This window comes from Equus asinus, chromosome 1 (assembly GCF_041296235.1).
Source record: "Equus asinus isolate D_3611 breed Donkey chromosome 1, EquAss-T2T_v2, whole genome shotgun sequence".
In the NCBI taxonomy this organism is placed as follows: domain Eukaryota; kingdom Metazoa; phylum Chordata; class Mammalia; order Perissodactyla; family Equidae; genus Equus; species Equus asinus.
Genome location: NC_091790.1, coordinates 159,618,978 through 159,645,607, shown reverse-complemented (window position 1 = coordinate 159,645,607; position 26,630 = coordinate 159,618,978). Strand labels below are relative to the sequence as shown.

General features: G+C 43.1%; 1 protein-coding gene across 1 annotated transcript in view; it reads left to right on the top strand.

The window, feature by feature from the left end:
* CPVL (carboxypeptidase vitellogenic like) overlaps positions 1–26,630 on the top strand; it is a 137,057-nt gene that overhangs the window by 12,178 nt on the left and 98,249 nt on the right. Inside the window, exons 2-3 of the mRNA XM_014841042.3 lie at positions 8,881–9,069; positions 17,052–17,170. Of these exons, the coding sequence (XP_014696528.1) occupies positions 8,892–9,069; positions 17,052–17,170 (297 nt within the window). The 5' untranslated portion in view covers positions 8,881–8,891. The remainder of the gene's footprint in view (positions 1–8,880; positions 9,070–17,051; positions 17,171–26,630) is intronic.

The following is a 26,630-nucleotide window of genomic DNA, read 5'->3' as shown; positions in this document are numbered from 1 at the left end:
AACCCAAAAAAGTTATTTTTAAAACTGAAGGAAATACACTAAAAATCCATTAAGAAGCAGTCTCTGGGCATGTGATTTTCTCTTCTTTGCCCTTAAATCACTTGCAGTTTCTGTACTTATAAATCTTACAAATGGTATGTCAAGATAATCCACTTTACCCAGAATTCTGCTTTTGTCAAAATTTGCATGGAGGCAGATTTTATTGTATTATGTCATTTATACAGTGTTGTATGGAAAATACATGGACTTTGGAGTCCTCTGGATCTGGCTTCAAATTCCAGCTTTACTATTTAATGGCTGAGTGGGTAGTTTGAAAAAATTAATCCAAGACTTGAGAAACTATTCAGTCTGGGACTTAGTTTCCCTGTCTGGATGTGTGTTATATAAAGCTCTGGATTTAGGACTTTTCTAAGAATAGTGTCACAGCAAATAAACACATGCTGCCCCTTGGCAAGTGAAAGGCTCTGAGAGGTTCTGTAACAAGGGAGCCCATTTAAGTTTGATTAGCCCTTACAAAATCTGTTAATATCTTGCGGAACAAGTATTCCAGAAATTCCACAAATATGCCCTGTGGGAAATCCTGGCTTACAATAATGCCGTAAATATCTTAAGAAATCAATTTAACTCTACTTTCCCATTTTATTGTTGACCACTCAACATTTTCACTTGGGTGCCTAAATACAACTTAAAATAGAACTCTTGGGGTTTTGTACCTTTACCCCCTCCATCCCGACTCCTCCCACAGTCTTCCCAACCTCCAGTATGGCCCCACTATCCGTATATTAGTTTCCTAGGGCTGCTGTGACAAAGTACCACAAACTGGGGGGCTTCAAACAACAGGAATTTCTTGTCTCCCAGTTCTGCATGCTAGAAGTCCAAAATCAGCGTGTTGGCAGGGCCATGTCCCCCCTGAAGCCTGTAGGGGAGGGTCCTTCCTTGCCTCTTCTGGCTTCTGGTGTTTGCCAGCAGTCATCAGTGTTTCTCGGGTTTTAGATGCATCACTCCAATCTCTGCCCCCATTGTCACATGGCCATCTTCTCTCTCTGTGCCTCTGTCTTTGCATGGCATTCTCCTCTCTGTGTTTCTCTCTTCTTATAAGTCCACCAGATATATTGTATTAAAGGCCCACCTTCGTCCAGTATGACTTCATTCTAATTAGCTAATTACATCTGCAAAGACACTATTTCCAAATAAGTTCACATTCTGTAGTACTGGGAGTTAGGACTTACACGTATCTTTGGGGGGCACAATTCAACCCGTAACGATCCATGCAGTCACTTTGGGCAAAAAACTTAGGAATCATCCCAGCTTCTTTTCTTTCCCTCAGCCCTTATATCCAGTCTACTGACAAAGACTGGTGGATGTGCCTTCAAAATGTAGCTGACCACTTCTCACCACCTCCGCTGCTACTCCCTGGCCTCAGCCTCTATCATCTCTCCCTGGATTATTCCATCAGCTTCCTAATTGGTATCCTGGTTCCAAGCTTATTCTCCTAAAGTCCACTAGCTAGTTAGCCACCAGAGTGATCATTTCACATTTCACAATTCTGATTAGATTGTGTTGCTCCCTTACTTTAAAGCCTCCCATAGTCTCGAGTTGCAATTAGAGTAAAATGCTAATGCACATGAATACAGGTGAGACTCTACGTGTATTGGCCCTAACTACTTTCCAAACTCATCATGTGCCACTTCCTCCGTTTACTGTGCTCCCATCAACCAACAACAAACAAAGCTTTTTTGTACCTCAGGGCCTTTGCACTGACAACACAGAGTTGTGTTTTCTGACCAGCGTTACCCCAAATACTTTTTTTTTTAAAGATTTTATTTTTTTTCCCCTTTTTCTCCCCAAAGCCCCCCGGTACATAGTTGTGTATTCTTCGTTGTGGGTTCTTCTAGTTGTGGCATGTGGGACGCTGCCTCAGCGTGGTCTGACGAGCAGTGCCATGTCCGCGCCCAGGATTCGAACCAACGAAACACTGGACCGCCTGCAGCGGAGCGCGCGAACTTAACCACTCGGCCACGGGGCCAGCCCCACCCCAAATACTTTTTTTGAGGATATTTGGAGCAGAGAGGGCCTAGGATAAAGGTGTTCCTCCAATATGGTTGAATGAATAAAGATGACAGGGTGTGTTCCATTAAATTTTTAAATATTACAGAACAATAAAAAGCCTTTCCTGATCAAATATTGTTGGTTTAGGAAATACTAGGCTAAAGTTTTTGGGTGCGTGAGGAAGATTGGTCCTGAGCTAACCTCTGTTGCCAATCTTCCTGTTTTTGCTTGAGGAAGATTGTCGCTGAGCTAACATCTGTGGCAGTCTTCCTCTATTTTATATGTGGGATGTGGGATGCTACCACAGCATGGCTTGATGAGTGGTGTGTAGGTCTGCATCCGGGATCCGAACCCATGAACACTGGGCAGCCGAAGCGGAGTGCGCCAACTTAACCACTATGCCACCAGGCACACCCCAGGGATAAAATTTTAACAGATTTATTTAAGAGCTGAAAAGCAGAACTTCTCAGCAACTTAATAATTTAATTCTGCAGGGATAGAGTACGTTGTATTTCCAAACTCAGCTGAATAGGGAGGGACCCAGGCCCACTTAGCACATTTTGGGAGATGCTGGTGCTGGGACTATGGGATGGTCCTTGGAGACTGATTAGGACTGGTCTCAATTCCTTGCTCTACCACCTACTAGCTGTGTGACCTGGGCAAGTAACTTAAATACTCTAAGGATCAGTTTCTCATCTGTAAAATGGGATGATAATAGTACCTACCTGGTAAAGGTTAGGGTTAAAAATATAAAGCAATTAGCACAGTTCCTGTACATAGGGAACATTCAATAATTGGTACCTATTACTTGTATCATTATCATGATGATGTCTTTGATCAGGGGGATGGTCTTTCTATTTCAAAACTTATTAACATTTTGGGACATGTCTATTTTTTACTTTCCACCCCTACTCAGATTTTCCTTCTGGTTGGTGTGAGATTTCAAAGTAAAGCTCCCTACTTTAATGTCAGATAATATTATTTTCTCCTCTTCCTGTTTCTTTTTATTCTCTACCTGCCACGTAACTCGAGTTGGTCTCTCTTCCCTGTGAGTCAGAGGATATGGTGGCAGAGATATGGACAACCAATTCATTAGCAAGATCAGACACCACTGTCTGATGCCAGAGGGGTGGCCTGTGGGAAGGAGATAGGCATGGAAGTCTCAGTGCCACTTCAGCAAAAGGTCGCTTGTTACCTTGTGTGTCGTGTACCATGTCTCCTTGGGAAAAGAGCGCTTCAAATATCAATTTTAGAAATTAAAATGATGTCTTAAGGAAAATGAAAATAAAGGTTTTCATTTACCATTTGTTGTTTGCATGGAAATTCTTTAGCAAAATAGCTAGGTTTGGGATTTGGGTTTGTATTTAATTCAGGCTTGCACAATAGCCCTTTATTACAGGATTCCAATGCTTTGGATGTGCTTGCATCGTCTTGAGAGGTGCCTGAATCTTTTCTAAATTGAGGAACCACTTCCTTGAATCTTTCTTTTGTTGCAGATTTCATGGAAATGTCTGTTACCAGTTGGCCTGTTTTTTGTTTGGGGGAATGTTTGTATGATGTTGGGAGCTGCTAAAGCCACTTAAATATGTAAGGAAAATCCAAATAACTATTTTAATTGCAGCTATAACATTAATTACACGAAAGACTTTTATCCTTTGATTGGAATAATCTGTAATGTATGATGGAGAAGTGAGAGGAGAGAAGAGGGGACAGGGCTGCTTGAAACATTCGCTGTTTGTTTCCTGGTCCTCATTCTCAAGAATTTGTGGTTTTGATTCTTTTTTTCACCAGCAGAAGCCAGTGGCCTTTTCAAGTTTCTGTTCTCGAGGGCTTGCATATCTAGGCAGGTTATTGTTGCTTCCACACAGATGACAATTTAGCAGGAGTTTCCCTTTTTGTTGCTTCTGCTGGTCATTTCAGTCGGAATTGGCTATGAGGTGATGGAAAGTAGTTTCTAGATTACTTTTCAAATAAGGAACATGAGACAACACACACAAATAAATGTTTCACAATTGGCTCTCTGGGGGAAAGAAGCCCTGATTTGTGGTGTTTGCTGATTTCTGCGGTGTGAATACTTCTCCATGGCCGTTGTCAAGCTACCAGCAAGCTGTTAGTGAACACAGAGTTGGAAAGAAATGAGCAGTAGCAAACCATTATGTAATCCGCCCACCAGACAAATACAAAAAATGTGACTCCACAGCATAGATAATGGTAAAATAATTAGGAAGTGATGAATTTTGAGTACTTATTACTGATTTTTTAAAATATAACATTTAATAGTCAGTTTTTACAGTTTAATTTTTAACCATGTTCATATTGAATAACCGGCTTTTAAAGTTCCTGGAAATCTAACTATTGGTTTTAATACATCAACTGGGACCCAGAGAAGTCACTGCCTTGCCCGGGGTCCATTGAATGAGTCATGGCAGAACCAGGATTAGTATGAACTGTTTCTAAAAATCAAATTTGTCTAGAAAGTTTTCCTTGTTAATGTTTCTGTTTATTCATTGGTTTATTAATTATTTTTTTTACTGCATCCTCTAATGATCTATGAAAGAGGCTTAGGACAATTACAGGATGTTATTATCTTTTGAGAAAATAAGAGTCAGAATATCCGAATATAATTGTAACCAAAGTTGGAAGAGTGGAACACAGATTAGATTTACAGCCATGGCTAAATCCTGGCTTTGCGTCCTAGCCTACTGCAAGCAGTGGTGTAAGCTTGAGCACGTCACTTACTTGATTCTCCGGCTTCAGTTTTCTAGTCTGTAGATGATGCAGTTGGGGCACATGAATGTCTGATACCTTATATAGATCTAAAATATCATGATTCCTTATTTAGATCCATCACTTCAACAAATATTTACTTAGTACCAATCATAGGCACATTTGTTGTGGATTTTATCCACACAGAACTAAATGCAAATATAATAATTATTATTATTATAACAGCATCTCATATTTATGCAGAGCTTTGTAATTTACCAAAGAGAAAATTTACTTTGAGTCTCTGAGGTTCTGTGGCTTTAGGAGATCAAGACACATTGTAACAGAATGTTAGAGAAAGAAGACCCAGTTCCAAAAGAACAAACAGAATGCTTATTCCTAGGAAACGCAAGAGGTCATGACCAGGTAGTAACAAGGAATAAGGAACAAGCATTTTCTTGCTGTGTCTCTCAGTTGCTTCACTTTGTCTTAGAAAAAGCAAAACTAAAAACTATTTTCTTCTGATTATAAGACTAATCTAGAAAATTTGGAAAATCTTAAGAAGTATTAAATAAAGAGAAAATGCCATGTGTTTGATTTCATAGCCTGCTTTTCTTTACCTAACATTTTATTATATTTTCCAAAACATTCTCGGTAGTCATTTTAATTGCCATATATAATTTCATCTTTTTGGTTTACAGTAGCTTAATTGTTTAAATTGTTGAAAGTTTTTACTATTCTAAAGACCACTGTGATAAATAGCTTTGTTTATTACAAGAATTGTGCATCGGTCACATGGTTTCCAACTGTAATATTTAAGGTTTAGTAAGACAATTTTAGCAAATCATATACTTTTGACCTTTAGCTTATTTGATTCTGCCAATATTGCTTTGTATTCACCAAGGTTTTATTCTGTTCCTAAACATTTGTTAAGAGGAAAAGTTTGCCTGAATCCTTCAACATGAGATATTTGCACTGGAAATAGCACCAGTGTTTTCATATCATTTCAAGTAGACATATGATAAAGTGTATGATTAATAATTTTTTTTTCACTTTCTGCAGGCAATAGCTTCTAGTACAGGATTTATTAGTTTAGAAAGTACTCAATAAATGTTCAATAAATAAAAAAAATTCAGGCTAATTTAGGATAAGCAAAAACATTTGAGAAGGTTCTTAAGAAAAAAAACAATACTGCTCCATTCATGATAATAGCTTTCCTTTTCATTAGGAGAAGTGACAGCCAGGCACAGCTCAGGAATTCTGACTGTTAAACGAGAACTGTGAAATGAAGTATGCTGTTGCTTTAATTTACCTACATAGGAAACCATGACTCTAATAGTTATTTCATTAAATGTTAATGAGGCTACTAAATTGACCCAACTCTTACTTTTATTATTAGATTTATGACCATTAAAACAAGACCAGTTTTACCTCTTTCTTTCTTTAACATCTTTGAGTCAACATCTGCTTACAAGGGAGTGCTGTAACTACCCTGGTTATTTAAATATTAATGACTTCCATTAAAGGGGGCTGGAGGTTTGCAGCAGGAAGACTGGAAATTAGATGGCATGATTAGTTTCTTGTTTCTGCCCCCAGGAAAAAGTCTTTTACTAGCAGAGAATCTTCCAGTATGTTTTTAATACTACAGAATTTTCCCCCCCCGCCCCCGAACCAACTAGAGAGTAAGATTGTCGATTTCAAGCATTTCTTGAAAGTATCTATGTTATTAAAACATCAGTGTAACAAGTTCACATCATTAAAAAGATGCATTTTATCAGTGCCATAGCGGTCCTTACCGTTGGGCTTCTTGGGAACCTAATTTCCATTTCTAAATTTATCTTATTCTTTATTATAGTCAATAATAGGCAAAAGCATTTTTTAGCTACATACTATATTAAGTTGGGCTTGTTTACATTACGTATAGGGAATTCTATTAAGTTAGCCATGAAAGGCTTGACAGGGATTATATATTTAAATTATAAACTTTTAATTTATGGGGGAAATATGGCTGAAAAGCTTTTTAAATTTGCTACAAGCAATATTTTCATATTATGCCAAATTGAGTTGTGATAAACACATGGTTAATAGATCTTTACACATTTTCTGTTTTTAAGATTTTTTTTTTCAAGATTGGCACCTGAGCTAACACCTGTTGCCAGTCTTCTTCTTTCCTTCCTTTCCCCAAAGCCCCCCAGTACATAGTTGTATATTCTAGCTGTTGGTCCTTCTAGTGGTGCTATGTGGGATACCACCTCAGTGTGGCCTGATGAACGATGCTAGGTCGGCGCCCAGGATCCTGCGAGACCCTGGGCCACCGAAGCACAGCATGTGAACCTAATCACTCCCCAATGGGGCGGACCTTAGGATGTTTTAATGGCTTCGTATTTTAAAGCACTGAACAATCAAAAGCAGGCATTATATTTGCATAATTGTATATTTCTTTTTGTATCCAGAAATCTGAGTGAGCGGAGTATTTATTCACTTCATGTCTTTTAGTTAGACTTTAGAGCTAAGAACTTGGATCATGCTTAAAAAGCAATAGTGTGGTGTAATGGAACAGCATTGATAATTGATGATACTTACCAGGGTCAGGATTAAGGTGAGGCACCTGCTTTGGGTGTAAAGTTTGAGTGCCAAATAACTCAGTAATCAAGATAAATATACAACTTCAATGCAATATTTGAAAAAAAATCAAAATTAATGCAAAGAAGAAATCCACGATGAACAAAATATCAAAATTTTAGAAAAAGACAAGATCCGACCCTGCATCTATCTGCCTCACTTTACCCTAGTCCTGGCCCTGACTGAATTCAACATGTCCTTGGTTAAGGAGCTCCTTTGAGTCAAGCTTTTCTTATCTAAAATTGGTGATAATAATCCTCGATTTCCTGTTGAGTTATTAGGATATTCAAATCAGCTAAAAATACCTGGGAAAGATGAATAGTCAAGCGAACATCAGATCTGAAGATCCTTGGAAACCTTTAAAGTAATGTCAGTGAATAAGAGGCATAAACTGCAAGAGAAGCAAGTTTATTTGGGGTCTCAAGAATTGCAATTCCAGGAGCACAGGTTCCACTAGAAACCCAAATAGTATCCTGCTAGGGAGTAAAAGTCAGGGGCTTTTAAAGACAAAAGAGGGGAGTTGTATTATAAAGAATGTTAACTGGGGTTGGAGGTAGAGGCTCATCTTGGCTAAACGTTAATCGACTATTGTTTCTATCTTCAGAAAGTCCGCAGTCCTCAGTCGAGATCAGGATGTCCGTTCTCCCGCCAACTTCTCAAACAATTGCTTGTAAAACAATTGCTGTTTTGGCCCCATCCAAGATTCAAGATAGTAAGGCACTTTCTCTGGAAAGGCAGCTCTGACTCCATTTCAAATGGCTCCACTATAGTTAATTTTGACAGTGCTAATTATATTTGAGGCCTAATCCATGAGGTTATTTATCAGCTAGCTCTAGAGGCACGGACCTGATGATAGTTCTAGGACCCCCCTGCTCTTCCTTCTTTCTTTGTTGTTCTTGGATGCAAAGTTTAGTGATTTTTAAGAGATAAAAGAGGTAACCCCAAATCCATTTTGTTTATTTTAAATTTCCCTGCAAAGTGGCCATGGACAAGTGACGGCTCGCCTGTGCTCAAGCCTTTCTAGCCACCAGTGGTGCCTCCCGCGTTTCCCCTGCCTTTCGGAGTTCCATCCGCCTCTTGTTCACATCTGACCTTGGGACGGCCTCCCTAGGTTCTCTCGGCCTGAAATGTGTTCTCAATCCTCTGCCTTCCTGTGGTAGACAACTGTCTGCCATTCATTTGGTGATCAGTTATAGAGTCCTTGTTGTCTTAAGGTTTTGTCTAATCCTGCACTGAATTTGCTTTTCAGACCACAGTTTTAGAAATATAAATCCTTTCTGTAGTTATGTTGTAAACCCTTCAATAGCCCCCGTTGGACTGTTAACTTCAGGGTGAGAAGGGATGGGGTCTGTCTTACTTAGGTGGCACCCAACATGCTTAGCAAAGGGTCTTTAATACACAATAAATTTTTTTGACTGGATAAATAAATATCTTGCCTGTAGAAGGGCTAGGTAAATATTTATTCTTTGATTCATTGGTGGAATGTTATTGTTTTCATCCCAGGCCTAGAGGGAATGGTTGGTGCCATGTGGAAGGCCGTCGTTTCGCTGGTCCTGTTGATGCTCAGCCCTGGTGGTGATGGGCTGTTTCGCTCCGTGTACAGAAATGTCCAGGTTTCCACACCACAGAAGGGAGGCGTAGGACAACCGTTATTTCTTACTCCTTATGTTAAAGCTGGGAACTTCAAAGAAGGTAAGTTGAAATCAGAAAACCACTGGTTACTTTCAACTGGTTTTTTTTTTAAAGCAATTATCTCAGAGGATCAAAAGTACACTCCTGTATTTTAGTCAATTGTTTTATTCTGAATATTGATGACTTGATGTCATATAGTGTCAGAGTTTTGAGCTAAAATGAGAGTTCATCGAGGCTGAGTTATCTAGTAGTTGAGTCCTTGCACTTCAATTTTAAAACTAGTATAGTGTAGCTGGTCACTTAATAAGGTCAATACTAACCTTAGAACTTACTATGTGTCAATTACTGGTTCTAAGCATTCTGCGTAAACTCATTTAAGCATCTCAGCAACCCAGGGAGGTGTACCCATTTTGCACACAAAAAACTAAAGCTGTAAGAGATTAAGTTACTTCCCAGAGTCACGCAGACACCAGTTGGTAGATGCGGGATTCACGCCCGGTCGGCCTCACTGCAGAGTCTAAGCTCACAGGCGCTGTCCTGGGCCCCTTTCCTGGCAAGTGGCCCAAACATCCTAGGTCTCAGTTTCCTCATTAGTAAGATGGAGATACAACAACTTACCCACGTGGCAGGGATGTTATAAGAATCGGATGAGAAAGTGCACGTGGAAACTCTTTATAACCTATAAATTGCTCTCTAAATATTAGTGTTTTCAGATGGCTTTTATTTAGAAATTGTAGAGTTTCCTTTTATTATTATTCATAGAAAAAAGGTTGGGGCCGGCCCGGTGGTGCAGCGGTTAAGTTCGCACGTTCCGCTTTGGCAGCCCGGGGTTCGCCGGTTCGGATCCCAGGTGCGGACATGGCACCGTGTGGCAAGCCACGCTGTGGTAGGCGTCCCACATATAATGTGGAGGAAGATGGGCATGGATGTTAGCTCAGGGCCAGTCTTCCTCAGCAAAAAGAGGAGGATTGGCAGCAGTTAGCTCAGGGCTAATCTTCCTCAACAAAAAAAAAAAAAAAAAGAAAAAAGAAAAGAGAAAAGCTCATTTGGTTCATCAGAGATTAAAATTTATGACCTGTTTGTGCTCTTAATGCTCCTTCATGCTTAGGTAAATCACTGTGTAGATAAATTGCTTAATCTTTCTGGACCTCAGTTCAGCCTACAGCTGCACTATAAAAAAGTATAAAGGCAGCTATTCTGAGGAGCAGTTTGTAAAAGGAAGCAGAGAAATGGGGCGGTGGCTAGAGGGAGCTATGGGGTCAGGAAGGGTCTTTAGCGGGTAGGAGATGATGTGTTTGCTGATGGAAATGATCCAGCAGAGCAGGGGAAGTTGGTTGGGGCGGGGCAACTCTTGCCGGAGCACTTTCTTTGAGGAGACGAGAGACATGGCATCTGGCACATAGCTGGAGGCATTGGTGTTTGCTTTGGGGCACCAAAGTTTATCCCTAGTCACAGGTGGGAAGGCAGAGTTAATGCCTGTGAGGCTGGTAGGCTGGTAAATGTCATGAGAGTGTGGAAATGATCCTGGAAATTTTAGAGAAATGATCATTTTAAAGATCAAAAATCAATGTTTTTGTTTACAGTCATGTGCCACATAATGACGTTTCAGTCAACGACAGACTGTGTATACAACGGTGGTCCCATAAGATTAGTCCCATATAGCTTAGGTGTGCGGTAGGCGGCACCATCTAGGTTTGTGTAAGTGCACTCTAGGATGTTCGCACAGTGATGAAATCGTCTGATGACACATTTCTCAGAACCCGTCCCCATCGTTAAGTGACACATGACTGTTTATTTGTTTTAAAACCAAAACATTATCATATCTTAAGGGTGCATTTGAGTCCCGTTCATATGTCTTTGTCTGAAATACACATTGGCTCCATGTTTCACCATCTCTTTTCTAAGAAAAGGTGAAAAACTTTGATAATGTAGTCAGTGTCCATTAGTGTACATTTGATAATGTAGTCAGCCTTTAAAAAAAGACTCGTTTTTGCTTGATGTAGAAGAGTCATGAAAAGATGGTAGCCCCGTGGTATAGGCTGTAATCACTAGACGTGTATGAAGAGGCAAATAGCATTAATCAAACCCACCAGATCAGATGACATGCATGCATCTTGGCCTCCTTAATAAGTGGATCCTGATGACTTAGATTATGTTGATTAACAGTCAATCAAAGCAAGTCATTTAGTTTAGAGCCGAAAGGGAGTTAAATTCTCATAACCAGACTCTACCAATCCACAGACGAGGAATTTGAAACTCAAATGCCTTACGTGACTTGCCAAGGGGATGCCGGTAAGAGTAGCAGAGGTGGGTTTAGGACCCAAATTTTCTGGCTTCTACTCTGTTATTTGCCTGCTATCATTTACTTCCCTTTGTTTAAGAAGCTTGTTCCCTTCTCGAGTAACCAGATGCGCACATATGAAACAATTAGGGAATAAGGCAGTGCATGGTATACTCCTAAAGACTTACACTTGAGGGAGGCGTGCTGGAAACATTTAGAAGGAAGATGCCCCTATGGGTTGGCATAGTCCAGCTAGAAATAGTTATAGTAGTAGTAGTAAAAATAATAAATAGCCGTCATTTAGTAATTAGATCCCCAGCACTTAGCACGATGCCAGTCTGTAATAGGCACTCAATAAATATTTGTGGAATTTAAATTTGAGGCCTAACTCTATGCCAGGCATTGTGCTTTACACACATTAGCTCATTTAATCCTCAAGGCAATCCTAACGAAGAATGAATAATTATCTAAAGCTCAGAGAAATTAAGTATCTTGCCCAGGGCCAGTTAAAGCTAGTAAGTGGCACTGGAATTAAAACCTATCTCTGCTGACACCAGAGCCCGAGGTAGGAACCACTGTGCTGTGTGACCAGCTCCAGACTTGAGCTTGTTGCATAAGATTTGGGTAAAAAGAAATGGGCCTGTGCACAGTGAGAGAGAAACAGCTTACACAGAGGCAGTAAGTGAAAGTGGCTATGGGGGGGGTCTGTCTCATACGTCTGGTGGAATCAAGTAAAAGGATAGAGAAATCCCCCTGAGAGATTGTCCGCATCCCCCCCACTCCCATATTTCTTGCCTACAAGCATTTCATTGTTAAGGGCGTCCGCAGTAGCAAAGAGAGATTCTGAGGGAGGCAGTTTTATCTTCTGTCCTTCTGTGCCAATCCCAAGAGATCACCAGCTGATGAGTGAAAACATTTAAAATATTAAGTCTGAGGTAATGTCGCTTTCTGAAGTTCTGTTACACAGTCAGAATCTTTGAACGGAATTTTAAGTGGCGGATCTAAAATCTGGTGCTTCTGGCTATTCAAATGCAGCACCAATAACATAATTCAGGATAATTTTATTCATCCGCTTTGCTGAAAGTTCAGGAAGCTCTGGACAGATGGTCAGCTTGTTCCCCTAAATCCCTTTTGTTTGTGGAATCTGTCAAAACCTCAGGAACGTGAGTCTTAATATCGCAATGGAACATTTTTGAGACAAACAGTAATTGACAAAAAGAAAAGGGAAATTTTTATCTTTTTAAATCCCCAATTAGCTGGCTTAGTTTTATATAATTGTAATTGCATGTTTACTTTCTCTGCAGCTAGAATAAATCCTTACTCTCTGAAGCAAAATGAATATCGGAGGCAAATTTCAGCGTGTTAACAAACACTGCATTTTCACAAACTTTAAAGAATATTTTGCTATTAGGTGTTAACTTATTATTAATTAGGGTCTGGTAGTGTCTTGTCCATACTGATGAGGACCCAAGTCTTTGTGGATGTGAAGTCACCCTGATAGCCAGTTCAAGCCCTTTGGTCCTGCTCCAATCTTTTTGAAAGTGTTAATATCACAAACACTGTAACTGAAGTAAATAACAAGGAGGAAGTGAAATCGCTTCAAAGAAAACCTTCTTCCTTTTTTTTAACCGTTCTAAACATTTGCATTGTGAGTCATGATTCCAGGAAGAAAGAAACTCCTACATCTTGGGAGTTTATTTTCCACGTTCCATTAATAGACTCTGAAATGATGAACAGAACATTCGAAAATAGAAAAAATCATTTTAGTTGAAAGAACTTTTCATTATTTTACTGTGGTTGAGTTAAAGGAAATTTAAAATTTGAAACAGAGTGAAATACTTTTTTTGTGGGCCAGAGAAAAGTTTTCCTAAATTCCTTAAGATCTTAATGAGACCTGCCTGCCTTAGGAGGTTTTTGTAGAAATAAGCTCCTCCTATGCATTGTCAGTGTGGCCTGTTTTGGTTCATTCAGTCATTCATGCATCCATCCATTTACTAACATTCATTCATTAAAAGTATGTATTGAGTGTCTTACGTGTGTCAATCACCATGCCCTGGCCCCAGGGGTACAAAGATGAACAGGACAAATTCCTTGCTTGCCAAACCCCCTGATCTAGCAGGAAAGGTAGGCAATGTACCTGAGTGAGTGTAAGGTGGCAGAGAAACAACTTCGGAATCCACAGAAAGGGAGGCCTTTTCAGCACAGCTGGCGGACCTTGTGCCGTGCTGGTCTCAGAGAGATAGATGGATTCAATCGTCCTGCTCCCATTTTCCATTCCCTCCAGCTCCTTCCTATTATACAGTTTCTCCGGTTCTCATTCTCCTTTGACCTTACTCATTTTTCTCTGTCTTCCTTCTCCAATCCTCTCCTCCCCACTTACCCTTCTGTGATTCACATCTCACTCACTCCCAGCCCCTTGGTCTTCAATTCTCCGCCCTCCTGTTTTGGGGAGGGGTCTCTGATTTGGAGAGATTAATGGTTTTGTGAAAAATACTTCAAAAGTGGTTGAGGTACAAACTTCCAGTTATAAAAGAAATGCCATGGGGGTAGAATGTACAGCATGGTGACTGTAATTCGCAATACTATGTTGCAGATTGAAAGGTTGCTGAGAGAGTAATTCTTAAAACTTCTCATCACAAGAAAAAAAATTTTGTAACTATGTGTGGTGATGGCTGTTAACTAGACTAATTGGGAGCATTTCACGATATGTAGAAATATCGAATCATTATGTTGTACATCTGAAATTAGTATAAAAGCTCAATTATATCTTAATTTAAAAATGACAAAAAAAAAAAAAGTCTTTTAAAGGTTGCCCAGCCCTGGAAGTGATCCTTCTTTGGGCTAATTGAGAAGAGAAGCAAACAAGGAGAGAGGGAGGAAATGACAGCTGGAGGGAAAGGGGTGGGGTGGGAGCAGGGCTGGCACACACCACTTTCCCTGAAACATCTCCCTTTTCTTTTTCTTTTCTTTTTTTTTTTTGAGAAAGATTAGCCCTGAGCTAACATCTGCCACCAATCCTCCTCTTTTTGCTGAGGAAGACTGGCCCTGAGCTAACATCCATGCCTGTCTCCCTCTACTTTATATGTGGAACACCTACCGCAGCATGGCTTGCCAATCGGTGCCATGTCCACACCTTGGATCTGAACTGGCAAACCCCGGACCGCCGAAGCGGAACATGCGCACTTAACCACTGTGCCACCGGGCTGGCCCCTCGCTCTTATTTTTCTTAAAATCCTCCTCTCTCTTGGGGCCAGCCTGGTGGCGTAGCTGTTAAGTTTGCACGTTCCTCTTCAGTGACCTGGGTTCCATGGGATCAGACATACACACTGCTCATCAAGCCATGCTGTGGCAGCATCCCACATATAAAATAGAGGAAGATTGGCACAGATGTTAGTTCAGAGCCAATCTTCTTCATCAAAAAAAAACCCTCCTCTCTCTTTTGCTTTCTCCTTTTTTTGCCTTTTTCTGGCAGGGAGGGATAGAGCTCATTGGGAAGAGCTGGAGAGGTTGGATTAAGCAATCTTCCCTGGGGGAACTGGACTGAACCAGAAAAAGGCAAAATCTTCCAGACTTCTAGACTGCCCTTGGGGTTGCTCCTGGGCTAATGATAATCATCCCTCCCTTTGCCTGAGCCCTTACTTTGTGTCTGGCTCCATGCTAAGGCTTCCAATGCATTTTTTCATTTGATCCTCCCAGAAAGCCTGGGGTAGGGGAATCAATAGCCACCCTTTTGCACAAAAGGAAAGAGGGCTCAGCGCTATGAAGCGACTTGCTAGGCAGCCTGGTCAGGATTGCACACCCAGGTCTGTCTGACTCGGAAACCCATGCTCTTCCTATTGTACCAGCCTAGCAGGACCCTCTGGAAACTGCCTGTTGAGACCTTTCCTTTGTCTCCACCATCTCTCTGCTCCCAGGTGCTGCCTGTTCCTAATCAGCAGATGCATTTCGCAGATAATAGCAATAGCGGTGCTCCCTACGAGCCAGCTTCTTTTCGACAGGTTTTGCATGTACGGACTCTTAAGGTCATCCACCTTTCATAGATGAGAAAGTGGAGCACAGAGCGCTAAATGACTGCCCACAAGGTCACAGAGCTGGTCAATAGCAGCGCTTGTCAGCAGAGTACTAGGGAAAGGGAACAGCGTAGTGCAGAAGAGAGTTTCCCTTTGCGGGGCATATTCATTTTAAAAGAGGAACTTGTAGGGGCCGGCCTGGTGGTGCAGTGGTTAAGTTCATACATTCTGCTTTGGTGGCCCGGGGTTTGCCAGTTTGGATCCTGGGCGTGGACCTATGCACCACTTGTCAAACCATGCTTTGGCAGGCACCCCACGTATAAAGTAGAGGAAGATGGGCACAGATGTTAGCTCAGGGCCAATCTTCCTCAGCAAAAAGAGGAGGATTGTCGGCGGATGTTAGCTCAGGGCTAATCTTCCTCAAAAAAAAGAGGAACTTGGAGCCCCAAAGCATGGTGTGCTAGCACAAGTTTCACAACCAGCTCTGGCAGTCGGGACCTGCCCCGGAGCACTGATCCCTGAGTGTAGATATTCTCACCGTGGCTTATTGCATCCTCTCGGTGACGTCACTGAAGGCCAAGTTGGGAAGGGATGCTCACAGCCAGCACTGTGGAGCCTGTGGGCTCCAGCCCCCACCGAAGGCATCTTTAGTTGGTGGCATGTGTGGACCAAGCTTTCTCACCTACTCCTCTCTGCTAACCAGTCTCCAGCTTAATATGTCTCAAGAACTTAAATAGTTTCTCTTGAATGATGAGTTTTTATTGGGGACACTTGCTTTGTCACCACTAAAGGACTCTTTTGCACCCAGACTTCCCCTTCTACTTTCCTACCACACCCTGCTACCCACTTCTCCATTGCTTTTCTACTCCCTGCTTCCCCTTCCATGCCCTGCCGCCCACGCTGTCTGACTAACTCTCTACTTGGGAAGCCGTGTAGTGGGGTGGGGGAAGGAGCGAACTCTGCAGCCTGTCAGCTAGATTTAAATCTCAGCTCTCCTTTACTGGCTGTGTGACCTTGGGCAAGTTGCTTAACCTCTCTGTACTCAGTTTTTCTCATCTGTAAAGTAGGGAAGATGATTGTACCTACCACATAATGTAATGCCCTTGGTACAGTGGCCTTTTGAGTGTTAGCTCCTATTACTGTCATTTCCTCTTGGGTGAAAACCTTTTCCAGAAGAAAAGGCCGCCTGTCCCTCCCCACCCTCCCCAGCCACCCCTGTCCCCATGTGCCTCAGTCCGTTCCTTCAATGGAAAGGGCAGGCCTTTGCTTTCGTGATAACAAGTGTGGAGAACACGGGCCTCCCCAGGACTGACAGCTACTTAGCTGTGCTGTTTCTTTTGAACCCCCCCAACCTTTGGGGGTCAGGTGACTTTATCCTGCCCTGGCCTTGCACGTGGCCCACTGTGAACATCGTGGTTTACTTTTTTGAGTGGAGCTGAGGATAGGTGATTTTCTTTTCTTTAAAAAGAAAAAAAAAAATCTCATTATAGCTCATGAAATATATTTGGGAAGCAAAAACAATGACAAGTGCACAAAAATATCACTTGTCCTTGGCTACATGGTCAATGTCGACTGTGGACTTGGCCAGGGCACACTGGAATTTGCTACAGGAAGGACCTTTATGCCAGTCTCCGTGTAGCCTTTCGGATTGCTCCATCCAGACCTGGCCCCTGTGAGAAGTCTGGCCGGGGCCGAGGTGGCCAACGCTGTATTATTTCTCTAATCCTTGGGTAAATCTTTTCCTCCACTAGGGAGACAGCTGAGTTTGGTCGCTCCTTCCCTAGGATCGAACGTGGTGAGTTACGCCGGCTACATCACTGTGAATGAGACGTACAACAGCAACCTTTTCTTCTGGTTCTTTCCGGCTCAGGTAGGCCTGCGGCGGCACCCGAACAGAACACTGACCCCAAGAGCTGACTGTGCTGCTCCAGCATAGAAGTGTGAGCCCAAAAACAAACCCACGGGTTCTTTTTTTTTCATCTTTCAGATTTTTCTTTTTCTAAAAATAAATGCCAGTCACTCTACGCGGTGTTCCCTGTTTATGGGCAGGAAACAAATGTTTGCGGGGACGGTCCAGCTTTTAAATTCCTTGCAGCCTTATTCGGAATATTAATACCACCACGTTCTTCCTGCCACAGTCTTCTTCCTATCCTTTTGTTGTTGTTTTGTTCCAAAAATACTTGGGGCGGGGGTGGGCAGTGGGGAGCCAAAGAAGGAGAAGGAGTGCGGAGGTTCCTGCAGTTGGTAGGTAATGCGTGTGGAAGCATGTGTAAATTTAGTTGATTGTGGTCTTGTACAGCTGCTGTGTCTGTGCACTTTGCTGTGCTCGTCACTATTCTAGTACACACTCCTTCGTGCATCCAGTACCCACAAACTGAGCAATACTCTGTGGGAACACCGAGGACGAGGAACTAAACTCATTCTCTGAACCCTTGGGGAGAGACTGGTAACCTAGCACGGCTTCCTGGAGGAGGGGGCCAATCACCTTCTCAGGTCCACACAGACACAGGCAGGTATATCCTTGTACTTTACCCATCCTGTTTAGCTCATGGCAAGGTCACACAGTTCAGCATGAATGAATCAGTTTAGGCTTATGGGTACTGTTGCGGGTATTTGTAGAGGTGCTGACATGCATAAACAAATTTTATCCCACCACAGAGTAATTTTCTATCTTTATTTTCCAAATTGGATTTGCTTTAGAAGCCAGAGAAAACAAAGAAAAAGCTATCCCTATGGAGGGTGGTGTTTATATTTGCATGTGATTTGCATATAGCAGTGTTGAATATACAATGACTGGGTAAATTGCTTAATCCAGGGTAGTTTTCAAATTAAATTGCTTCCTTTGGTACTGTTGGGCTGTATTTTCTTGGCTTCTCATTTCTGTGTTCGCAACCATGGCCTCTGACACAGTTCACCACATAGCCATGGGTCAGGGAAGGCGTGTAAGAACTGGGAGGAATTCCATATACTTTTTGGTTGGTCTCATAGTAGTCTTCAGGCTGTCACCTACTCTGGGAGGCCTTTCCTAGACCCTAGAAAGTTTCTTATTTATTTCTTCCTTGGTGTTACTGTTGAGCAAGGCAAATAAGATGCCTGGAGCACAGAATTTAAGGAGAGACTAACTCTAAGGGTTGAACTAGTGCAAGGTTGGCTCCCGAGTGCCCTCCAGGCTCCAGCTGGTGCCTCCCATTGGTGGAACCCAACTGGAAACCAGAGAGTGAGGGAGTCTGGTCCATAGACGTCTGCCTACCTGGGTGTAGGGCAGAGGAGAGAATGGATCTTCAGAAGCAATCAGGAAAATATCCAAATATTCAACTCAGCTGTCTTAAGGAGAATTGATATAAATAAGCCTAGAAATATGACCTAATTCTAACGGGTGAAATTTTTCCTTATGTTCTCAGGAGCCTCTTAAACTCTGTGCCTTTCAGAAACCATACCATGCATGTGTGTTTTTGATATCGCATCTGTCTCTATCGTTGAAGACAGCCATTTATCATGAATCCCTCTGTAGTGGTTTTCTGCTGTACAAGTTACCATAAACAGTGGCTTAAACAGCACGAATTTATTTTTTCACAGCTCTATAGGTCACTGGGCTAAAATTAAGGTGTCAGCAGGCTGTGGTCCTTCCGGAAACTCGAGGGGAGAGTCTGTTCCCTTGCCTTTTGCAATTTCTGGAGGCTGCTAGTATTCCTTGCCTCATGGCTCCTTTCCCCATCTTCAACGCCTGCATCGGCTGACTGCATCCTTCTCATGCTGCGTCCCTCTGGCTGGCTCCATAGTCACATCACCTTCTCTGACTCTTGTCTTCTTCCTCCTTCTTCTACGTTAAGGACCGTTGTGATTACATTCAGCCCACTCAATAATCTAGGATAATCTCTCCATTTTAAGGTCGATTGATGAGCACCCTTAATTCCATTACAACCTTAATTCCCCTTTACCTTGTAGTTTAACATATTCACAGGTTCTGGGGATTAGGATGTGGACACCTTTGGGGACCATTATTCTGTGCAAAATGGATACTTGAAAAATTTGCCTAGGTCAGTGATTTTCAATATGTTCTCTCTTAGTGATTTTCACATTTTATTGAATAAAAGAATTATCTCCAAATCGCACCCCCCTCCCCAGAGATTCTGATTTGTAAATTGGGCGAGGCCAGCAAGTTGTAGAATTACGAGGTGGACCACATTTGAGAAACGTTCACTCCAGCCTACTAGCCACTGACCTGTATTCAGTGCTCGTGGCCTCACAATGGCCCACACTCCTTTTGCAGAAAGAAATACCTAGAGCAGGCAAACTCAGATAAATGTTACGTGTTGTCCCATACACCTACCTGGGATGAGGGCTAGGATGGGGAACTGAGGGGTGAGTACATCCTGTGGGGCCAGCTTTCCTAATCCTGCTCGGTAGTCCTCTAGGCCTTGGGGGGCTCAGGCTCAGCTGCACCCTCTGCCTCCCGACCCCAGCCCCGTGAACCCTGATTCCTTACTTTCTCCTCTGCTTTGGTGGCTGTTTATGATCCCGGTGAATTTCCCGTTGATCTGCATGTTGAACCTTCTTTAGTAATAATTCAGGTTTGTAAAAGCATGAATTAATGGTGAGGGAAATGATCAAATGAAAATAAAATAAAGACTCAGTCTTTCCTTTCTTAGGGTACCTCTGAGCAGTTGAATAGCTTTGTCTAGAATAGAGGGGAAGCAGGGACTAAGATGCTGGTCAGGGAAATGCGCTTAGGTTTGGCACCTCTCCTGGCTGCCAGACCGAGGTCTGAACCCCACCCTTGTATTAAACAATGACTGTGCTCTTGGGGTCCCCTGTCTCCTGATTAAATGAAGACCTAGCTGTCCATCTCCTGACCAGATTATGTTCTTTTGGGCCCACTACTGTAGCCCTAAATACATTTTAAGATGATGCCAGAAGACATCGATGCGAGGCCACCGGAACAGGAAAGAAGATAGTGTTCTATTGAAAGTGATGGACTAAGCTTCAGGGGAGAGAGAGGCAGCGATGAAAAGGCTGTACCGCTGACAGGTGTCACCACGTGACAGCCGGGATAGATTGTTCCAAGACCTCCTTGCCAGGGAGCCCACAGACAGAGCCAGGTCGCTGAGGCCCCAAAGCAACCATTCCTGCCAAGCCTTTGGGCTGTAAATTGCGGAACTGGTCGGTTTGGATGAGGAAGATAAAGGATGTGAGAAGGAGAAGCTGTGGTCACCGAGGTGGGGGAGAGTTCCTTTATTTGGCAGAAATATTAGCTCATTGCTTGTCATAGGGAAGCACTGAGATTGTCATCAGGAGAGAAATGACCCCTTACAAAAACTGAAAGTAGAGAAAATAAGAGATCCAGGAAGGATGCCACGCTGGTAATATCCTCTGAGTATTTTGGGGGCTGCTGTTTCTCAAATTAGTTTTGTTTTCCTGTTATTGCTGTGAGACTCCCCTGTTATTGTATAAAAATCAGTGCATAATGGATTCCGGAACTTAAAATTGGTGTGCAGTGGGGGTACAATCTACAAGAGAAATGAATAGGCGTTTTGCATGAGATAAAAAGTATAATGAAGCCAATAAAAATGCAACAATTATGATAGCTATCGCTAATTGAACATTGACTATGTGCTGAGCACTGTGCTTTTTCTTACTTAATCTTTACAATAACCCCATGAAGAAGGAATTATTATCCTCATTTTACAGATGAAGAAGATTACAGAGATTAAATAATTAGCCCCAAGTTACCCAACTAGAAATTGGCAGAACTGGAATTTAAAACTAGGTCTCTGACAGAGAAATCTTTGCTCTTGACTGTCACACGTTGATCCTGAGAAAAGTAGTCACGGAAGACACTAGACTATGGTTGTCAAAAGTATAGCTCTTGAGCTGCTCAGGCTTGGATCAAACTCTGGCTCCACTATTTGTGCCAGATGTGACCTCCGGCACATCTCTTAATTTCTCTGAGCATTGGTTTCCTTGTTTTAAAATGAGGATCAAAATACCTGCTGGACAATGGTTCTGAGACAATGAGATAATGTGCTAAAGCCTTTAGCATGGTGTCGGATTCATAGGAAGTAGAGTTGCTATGATTATTATTTCATTATTATCATCATTATCATTATTAGTTTTCCTATTATTAAGGCAAATACTGTACAGAATGAAACCAGCCACAATTTGGGGGGATAGAGAAGACAGGAAATAAGAAACATTTCCAAATTGGAAGGAGCTGAATGTCAGCCAAGAATGTGGATTAATGCTACGGGGTAAAGAAATTACAAAGTGAAATTGGGATTTTTCATGTTTAAGAGAGTAAAAAGGCATATAGATTTTTTCTTTTAAATTAGCATCCTTCTCATTGAACAAAGATATCCGGGTTTTCCTTTGTCTTATAGATATAGGAATATAGATAATTTTGTGGACACATTTAGCCAAAACCTGCAGTTTATTTACCTCAGATGTCATGGAGCCGAAACCTGAGAAGTGTAGAGTTAGGCCTAGGCCCCTTAGCTAAGGGCCCCATCTTGTTCCTCTGGCCAAGGGGAATGGCCAGGATTCCTGGAATCCCAGTGTCTAGTGACTGAGAAAGGTCAGCAAGGCCAGGATGGAGTGAGGCATGGGGGACACCTGGAGGCACCATTTGAGGTGGTCCTTCCCTCTCAGGATCCTGCAGGTACTGACCCTGCTTAACCACACACTAGGAAAATCAAGAGAGCACAAGATTAGGTTAACGCAGCCCATGAATTCACAATCCAAGGCAAGGGCAACAAACCGCTCTGATGCTCCTGGGCCAAAGCAGAAGGCATTCTCTCTGGGAGTCGGAGAGCACATCCCCAAGGGCACCTGGAAGCCAGAAGGACAATCTGCCCTGGGCATGAAGGCATGGCTCCACTGGGCCTCAGCATGTGCTTTGTTCACTCCCTTCTCTGGGTATCTGAACTTCTTTAGCAACAGTCAAGGTGGTAGAGAACAGTGGCTTTCAGACCTGCTGCTGCTCATCAGAAATCCCTGGGAGCATCACAAATACGACAAATCCCCCAGCTCAGTGCCCAGCCCTTCTCGGCAGATTCTGATCCAGTAGATCTGGAGAGCCCCAGGGTCAGTACGGCTAAGAGGCACCACGGTGATTCCAGTGCAGCTAGTCAGTGGGCTTGAATTTGGGGAGAGAGAACTAGAGCTCAGGAGACTGGGATTCTAGTCCCAGGTCTGCAGTTCCTGGCTGTATGACTTGGCACAGGACATTTATACTCTCTGGGCCTCCATTTTCTCATATAGAAATAAAGATGTTAAACCTAGTTGATTTCTAAGGTCCCTTCCCAGTCTTACATTCTATGGTTCTAGAGCTTCAGTTGGCTTGCCTGCAAGACAGTGCTGAAATGTGCAACCTAAGGTATAAAAACACCCACGAACTCTAAATCACGGGCTGGGTTGAGTGAACGAGTCCTTGAATTTGTAGCCTGGGGTAGCCAGCCTGTAAGAGGAGCTTTGGTTCTTGGTATGCATGCTCCTCTACAGTCCCCTTGCATAACGAATCAAGGCTGGCCTTTGTGACCAATGCATTATAGCAGAAATGATGGTGTGTGACTTCCAAGGCTACGGGCAGTGCTGCTTCTGCCTTGGTCTCTTGGCTCACTCCCTCTGCGGGAGGCCGGATGCCATGTTGGGAGGATGCTAAGGCAACTATATGCACAGACCCGCCTGGAGAGGAAGTGAGGGCTCCGCCATCCAGTCAACACCAACCTTGGATGACATTCATCTAGCCCGAGTCTGGCCTTCAGATGACTGCGACCCTGCCTGATAGCTTGAGTGCAACCTCATGAAAGACCCTGAGCCAGAACTGTCCACCCAGATAGCCCCAGATTCCTGACCCACAGAAAGCATGAGAGATAATAAGTGATTATTGTTGTCCTAAGCCACTAAGTTTTGGAGACACATTATGCAGCATCAGATCAATACAGCCTCTTGTCATGTCCTTTTGGACTGTGACTGTGATATCTTGTGACAACTAGAGCTTTGGGAGTAGTGCCTACTGTGCCAGTTTTTTTGTTGTTGTTTTGTTTTTTATTTTTGTCTCTCAGCTCCAATTCTACCCTCTTACCTGCTCTGCGGTGATAGAGCTCTGAACATTTTTCCTGTACATTGAGCACGAGCTTTGTCAGTAGAGGGTGCTGGAGGGACGCTATAGGAGGAAGTTGGCTTCTCTTCGTGTTCCCTTTGTCTTGCGTTTTGCTTTCCCTTGGCCCTGCTGCCCAGTCGGTCAGCAGTGTGCATGTGGGGCATCCTGTCGTGCTCTGCCTTAGCTGGCACGCAGACCACGAAGACCCTCAGCAAGCTTATAGTTCTGGCTCTGCTGCAGTGACCACCTGGCTGTGGCCCTCACAACATGGACACCATACATCCCAGGCCTTGCCAGCGAGCAGGTTCCCTACAGCACAACTCTCCCTACAGCACTCTCACCAGCCTTGACCAGCCATGCCCTGGAGGGGGGTTTCCCACGGCCCTTCTGACGTGGACACCATGCACTCCTGGTTGTGTACCACTCTTTAATCAAGCAGGCTCCCAACATCCTGACTGCCTCTGCGCTCCCACCCCTGCCAGCCACAGCCCACTGTACCTAGAGGCCTTTCCTACTTGGCCAGGGATTGTTGGCCAGTTTTGGACTGGGCACCGCAGGGAACTTCTCAGTCACCCAGTGGGCTACAACCACACCTTCTCCAAGGAGGTCTGGACAGTAGCCTTTGGAAGGGCCCCATCCCCACCTTATGAGTTTGTCTATCACTGGACACTCTCCTTCAGCCCAGGGTGTTCTTTAGAGTTCTCTTCCCATATTTATGGTTATTCTCTGGTTATAATGAATACCTCATTATATTAAAATTTCCTGGTTCCTTGGTAAACACAGGAAGCCCACTCAGTATGCTGGTATTTGGCCAACACCCAGGACATAGCTCACGGAGGAGCAGACCCCTCAGTCATTCCATCCCCACGTGGGTAGATGTGATGCCCATTGCTGACAAGGGCCAGAGAAAACACTGGAACTTGTAACAGAATTAAAGATCAATGTTTCCAGGTAAAAAAACTAATAATTAAAAAATAGAAAAATTTAAAAATTCAAATTACTGTATGGTTTCTGTCTTTTGATTGGACTGTAAAATAATATAGCCGCCCCATTCTAAATCCTTCTCTCCTGCCTGGAGACACCAAGGGCAGAAAGTGCGGTCTGGCCTGAGGAAGCAGGAACTGAAAAGGCATCAGGAGCCAGGGCAGCCGGTCTTTCTGTCTCAGCCGTATTCCGTCCAGGACCACGGGATCACTCATGTGTGCCTCATTCTTCTCTCTTGGTAGATCAACATGCTTTGCTTCTTCAGGCCTTTGGCAGAAGATATCTACCCTACAGTTTCCAAGTTTACCTGTGCTTGGACCATGCAATCAACAGAGATTGACTAGCACCTCTCCTAGGGGCAGAGTGTGCTTGGCTCAGTTGGGTCAGGGGTTCTTTCTTGGTCCAGTCAGCTGAGGCTGAGGGTGCTGGGTCATGTGATATAACCATGGCTAATGGGCCCCTTCCATTGGTAACTGGGGAGTCAGTTCTTAGAGAAGGGATATGGGCTGAACAGATCTCTTAAAATATGTCTACCGCAGATGGCTACAAATCCACTAGTAAGACACCAAAGATTTGGAAGTCTCAGACATTTGTCTTCTTCATGCTTTCACTGTTTATCTTCTCTTTGCTGTGTACTTACAGCATCAGGGATCTGGAAAGATAGAAGGTGGGTGAGACAAAACAAGAAGAAAGTAGCTAAAAATGATCAATTGTAGATCATTCCATCCACAGGAATATTCAAACTCTGCAGAAACTTTTGTGTGCCTGACTCCTTTTGAGAAATGGAAATTTACATGGAGAAGAAAGTAACTAACTTTCTCAGCCATTTCTTTCTTTGCACCAAGAAGGGAAAGTCAGGCCTCTTCTCCACCATCCCTCCCCACCCATTCCTTCTAAAGTGCAGCTTTTTGGCAGGAGGCACAAACAGAGAAGCCATAACAGCTTCAAGAAGGAATGAGAGCCAAGTACAATGGTTAAGAAGGAGAAAGGTAGAGAGGATTCTAATGGGGTGCAAGCTGGCTCAAATTAGTGAGACAATTCAAGGCTTGATGAGAGTCAGTGGGAAGTCAGGAGTGGTGTAAGGAGGCCTCAAAACCGAAAAAAGGTTGAAAAAGTTAATTTTCCATAAGATGGTGCGGTAGCAACAGTCATGGTAAAGGAAGACCTAGGAGTGGTCAACACCAACCACTGTAGGTAAAGTTCCTCTGAAAGCACAGCATGTCTTAAGCAAGTTGTTTGCATGTGTTGGGAGTATGTGTGTAGAATTAAAATGTTGTTAGGTACCGAGTTAATTCTAGTCACAAAACCAATTGCTTTAAATAAAAAGCTCTGCCTTGATTAGCACCATTAGTGTAGCAGCTGACTGGGATCTGTGTGGCAAGATGGGAGTCCATTCAAACATTCTTGGGGGAATTCAAGACATTTACTTGGGGTACGAATGACTTCAATTAAGATAGAACACATTACTTAAAACCAAGCAAATGATGAGCCTCTGCATATAGAAGTGTGAAGGGAGCCTTAATTAGTTTACTAATTGTACTACTCATCTTAAGTGGGGCCATTGATTTGGGTCTGTTAGTGGGTTAGTTGGTGTTTTCTCTTACAAAGTATGGTGTTCCCTATTGCGGGGTGGGAGGAAGAGGGTGGCTCGAGAATATATTCCAGCCCTGGGCATTGGTGGAAAATGCCCTAATACTTGTTGAAATACCTGAGATTCCGTAGAGCTCCTCCGATAAGTCCTCCTTATAAAATAGTCATGTTACTTCAGAGTACTGAAATCGCCAAGTCTTTAGGGCCCGCTCGCCCAACATGTGAGCTTAATGCTTCAGTGACGTGTAAGGTCTGAGTAGAAGGTTATCTCCACCACAGAAGGAAAAGGAGGGCCTGGGAGGATGGGAAGAAGATGGGTGTGGTTTGATGCGGGTGAAAAGGAAGACTCTGAGCATGCACGGGATGCTGTCTATGGAGGGCATGTCCCATGGGGAGCAATAGGACAGGGAGGTTAGTGTAGTTTAGTTTTGTCAGTGTTCCTGTGTCAGTGCTAGTTTAGTTTTGTCAGTGTTCCTGTGTCAGTGCTAGTTTAGTTTTGTCAGTGTTCCTGTATCGAGTCTCCTCTCTCTTCACTTAGAAGCAAGGAGAAAGGAAGAAACTGGGTGTTTCTAAGAATCCCTTTATGCACAGAAGGTTAAACCAAATGAATGAGTTTCGCTTACTTCGAATGACAATCTCTTACAACATAGGGTAGATT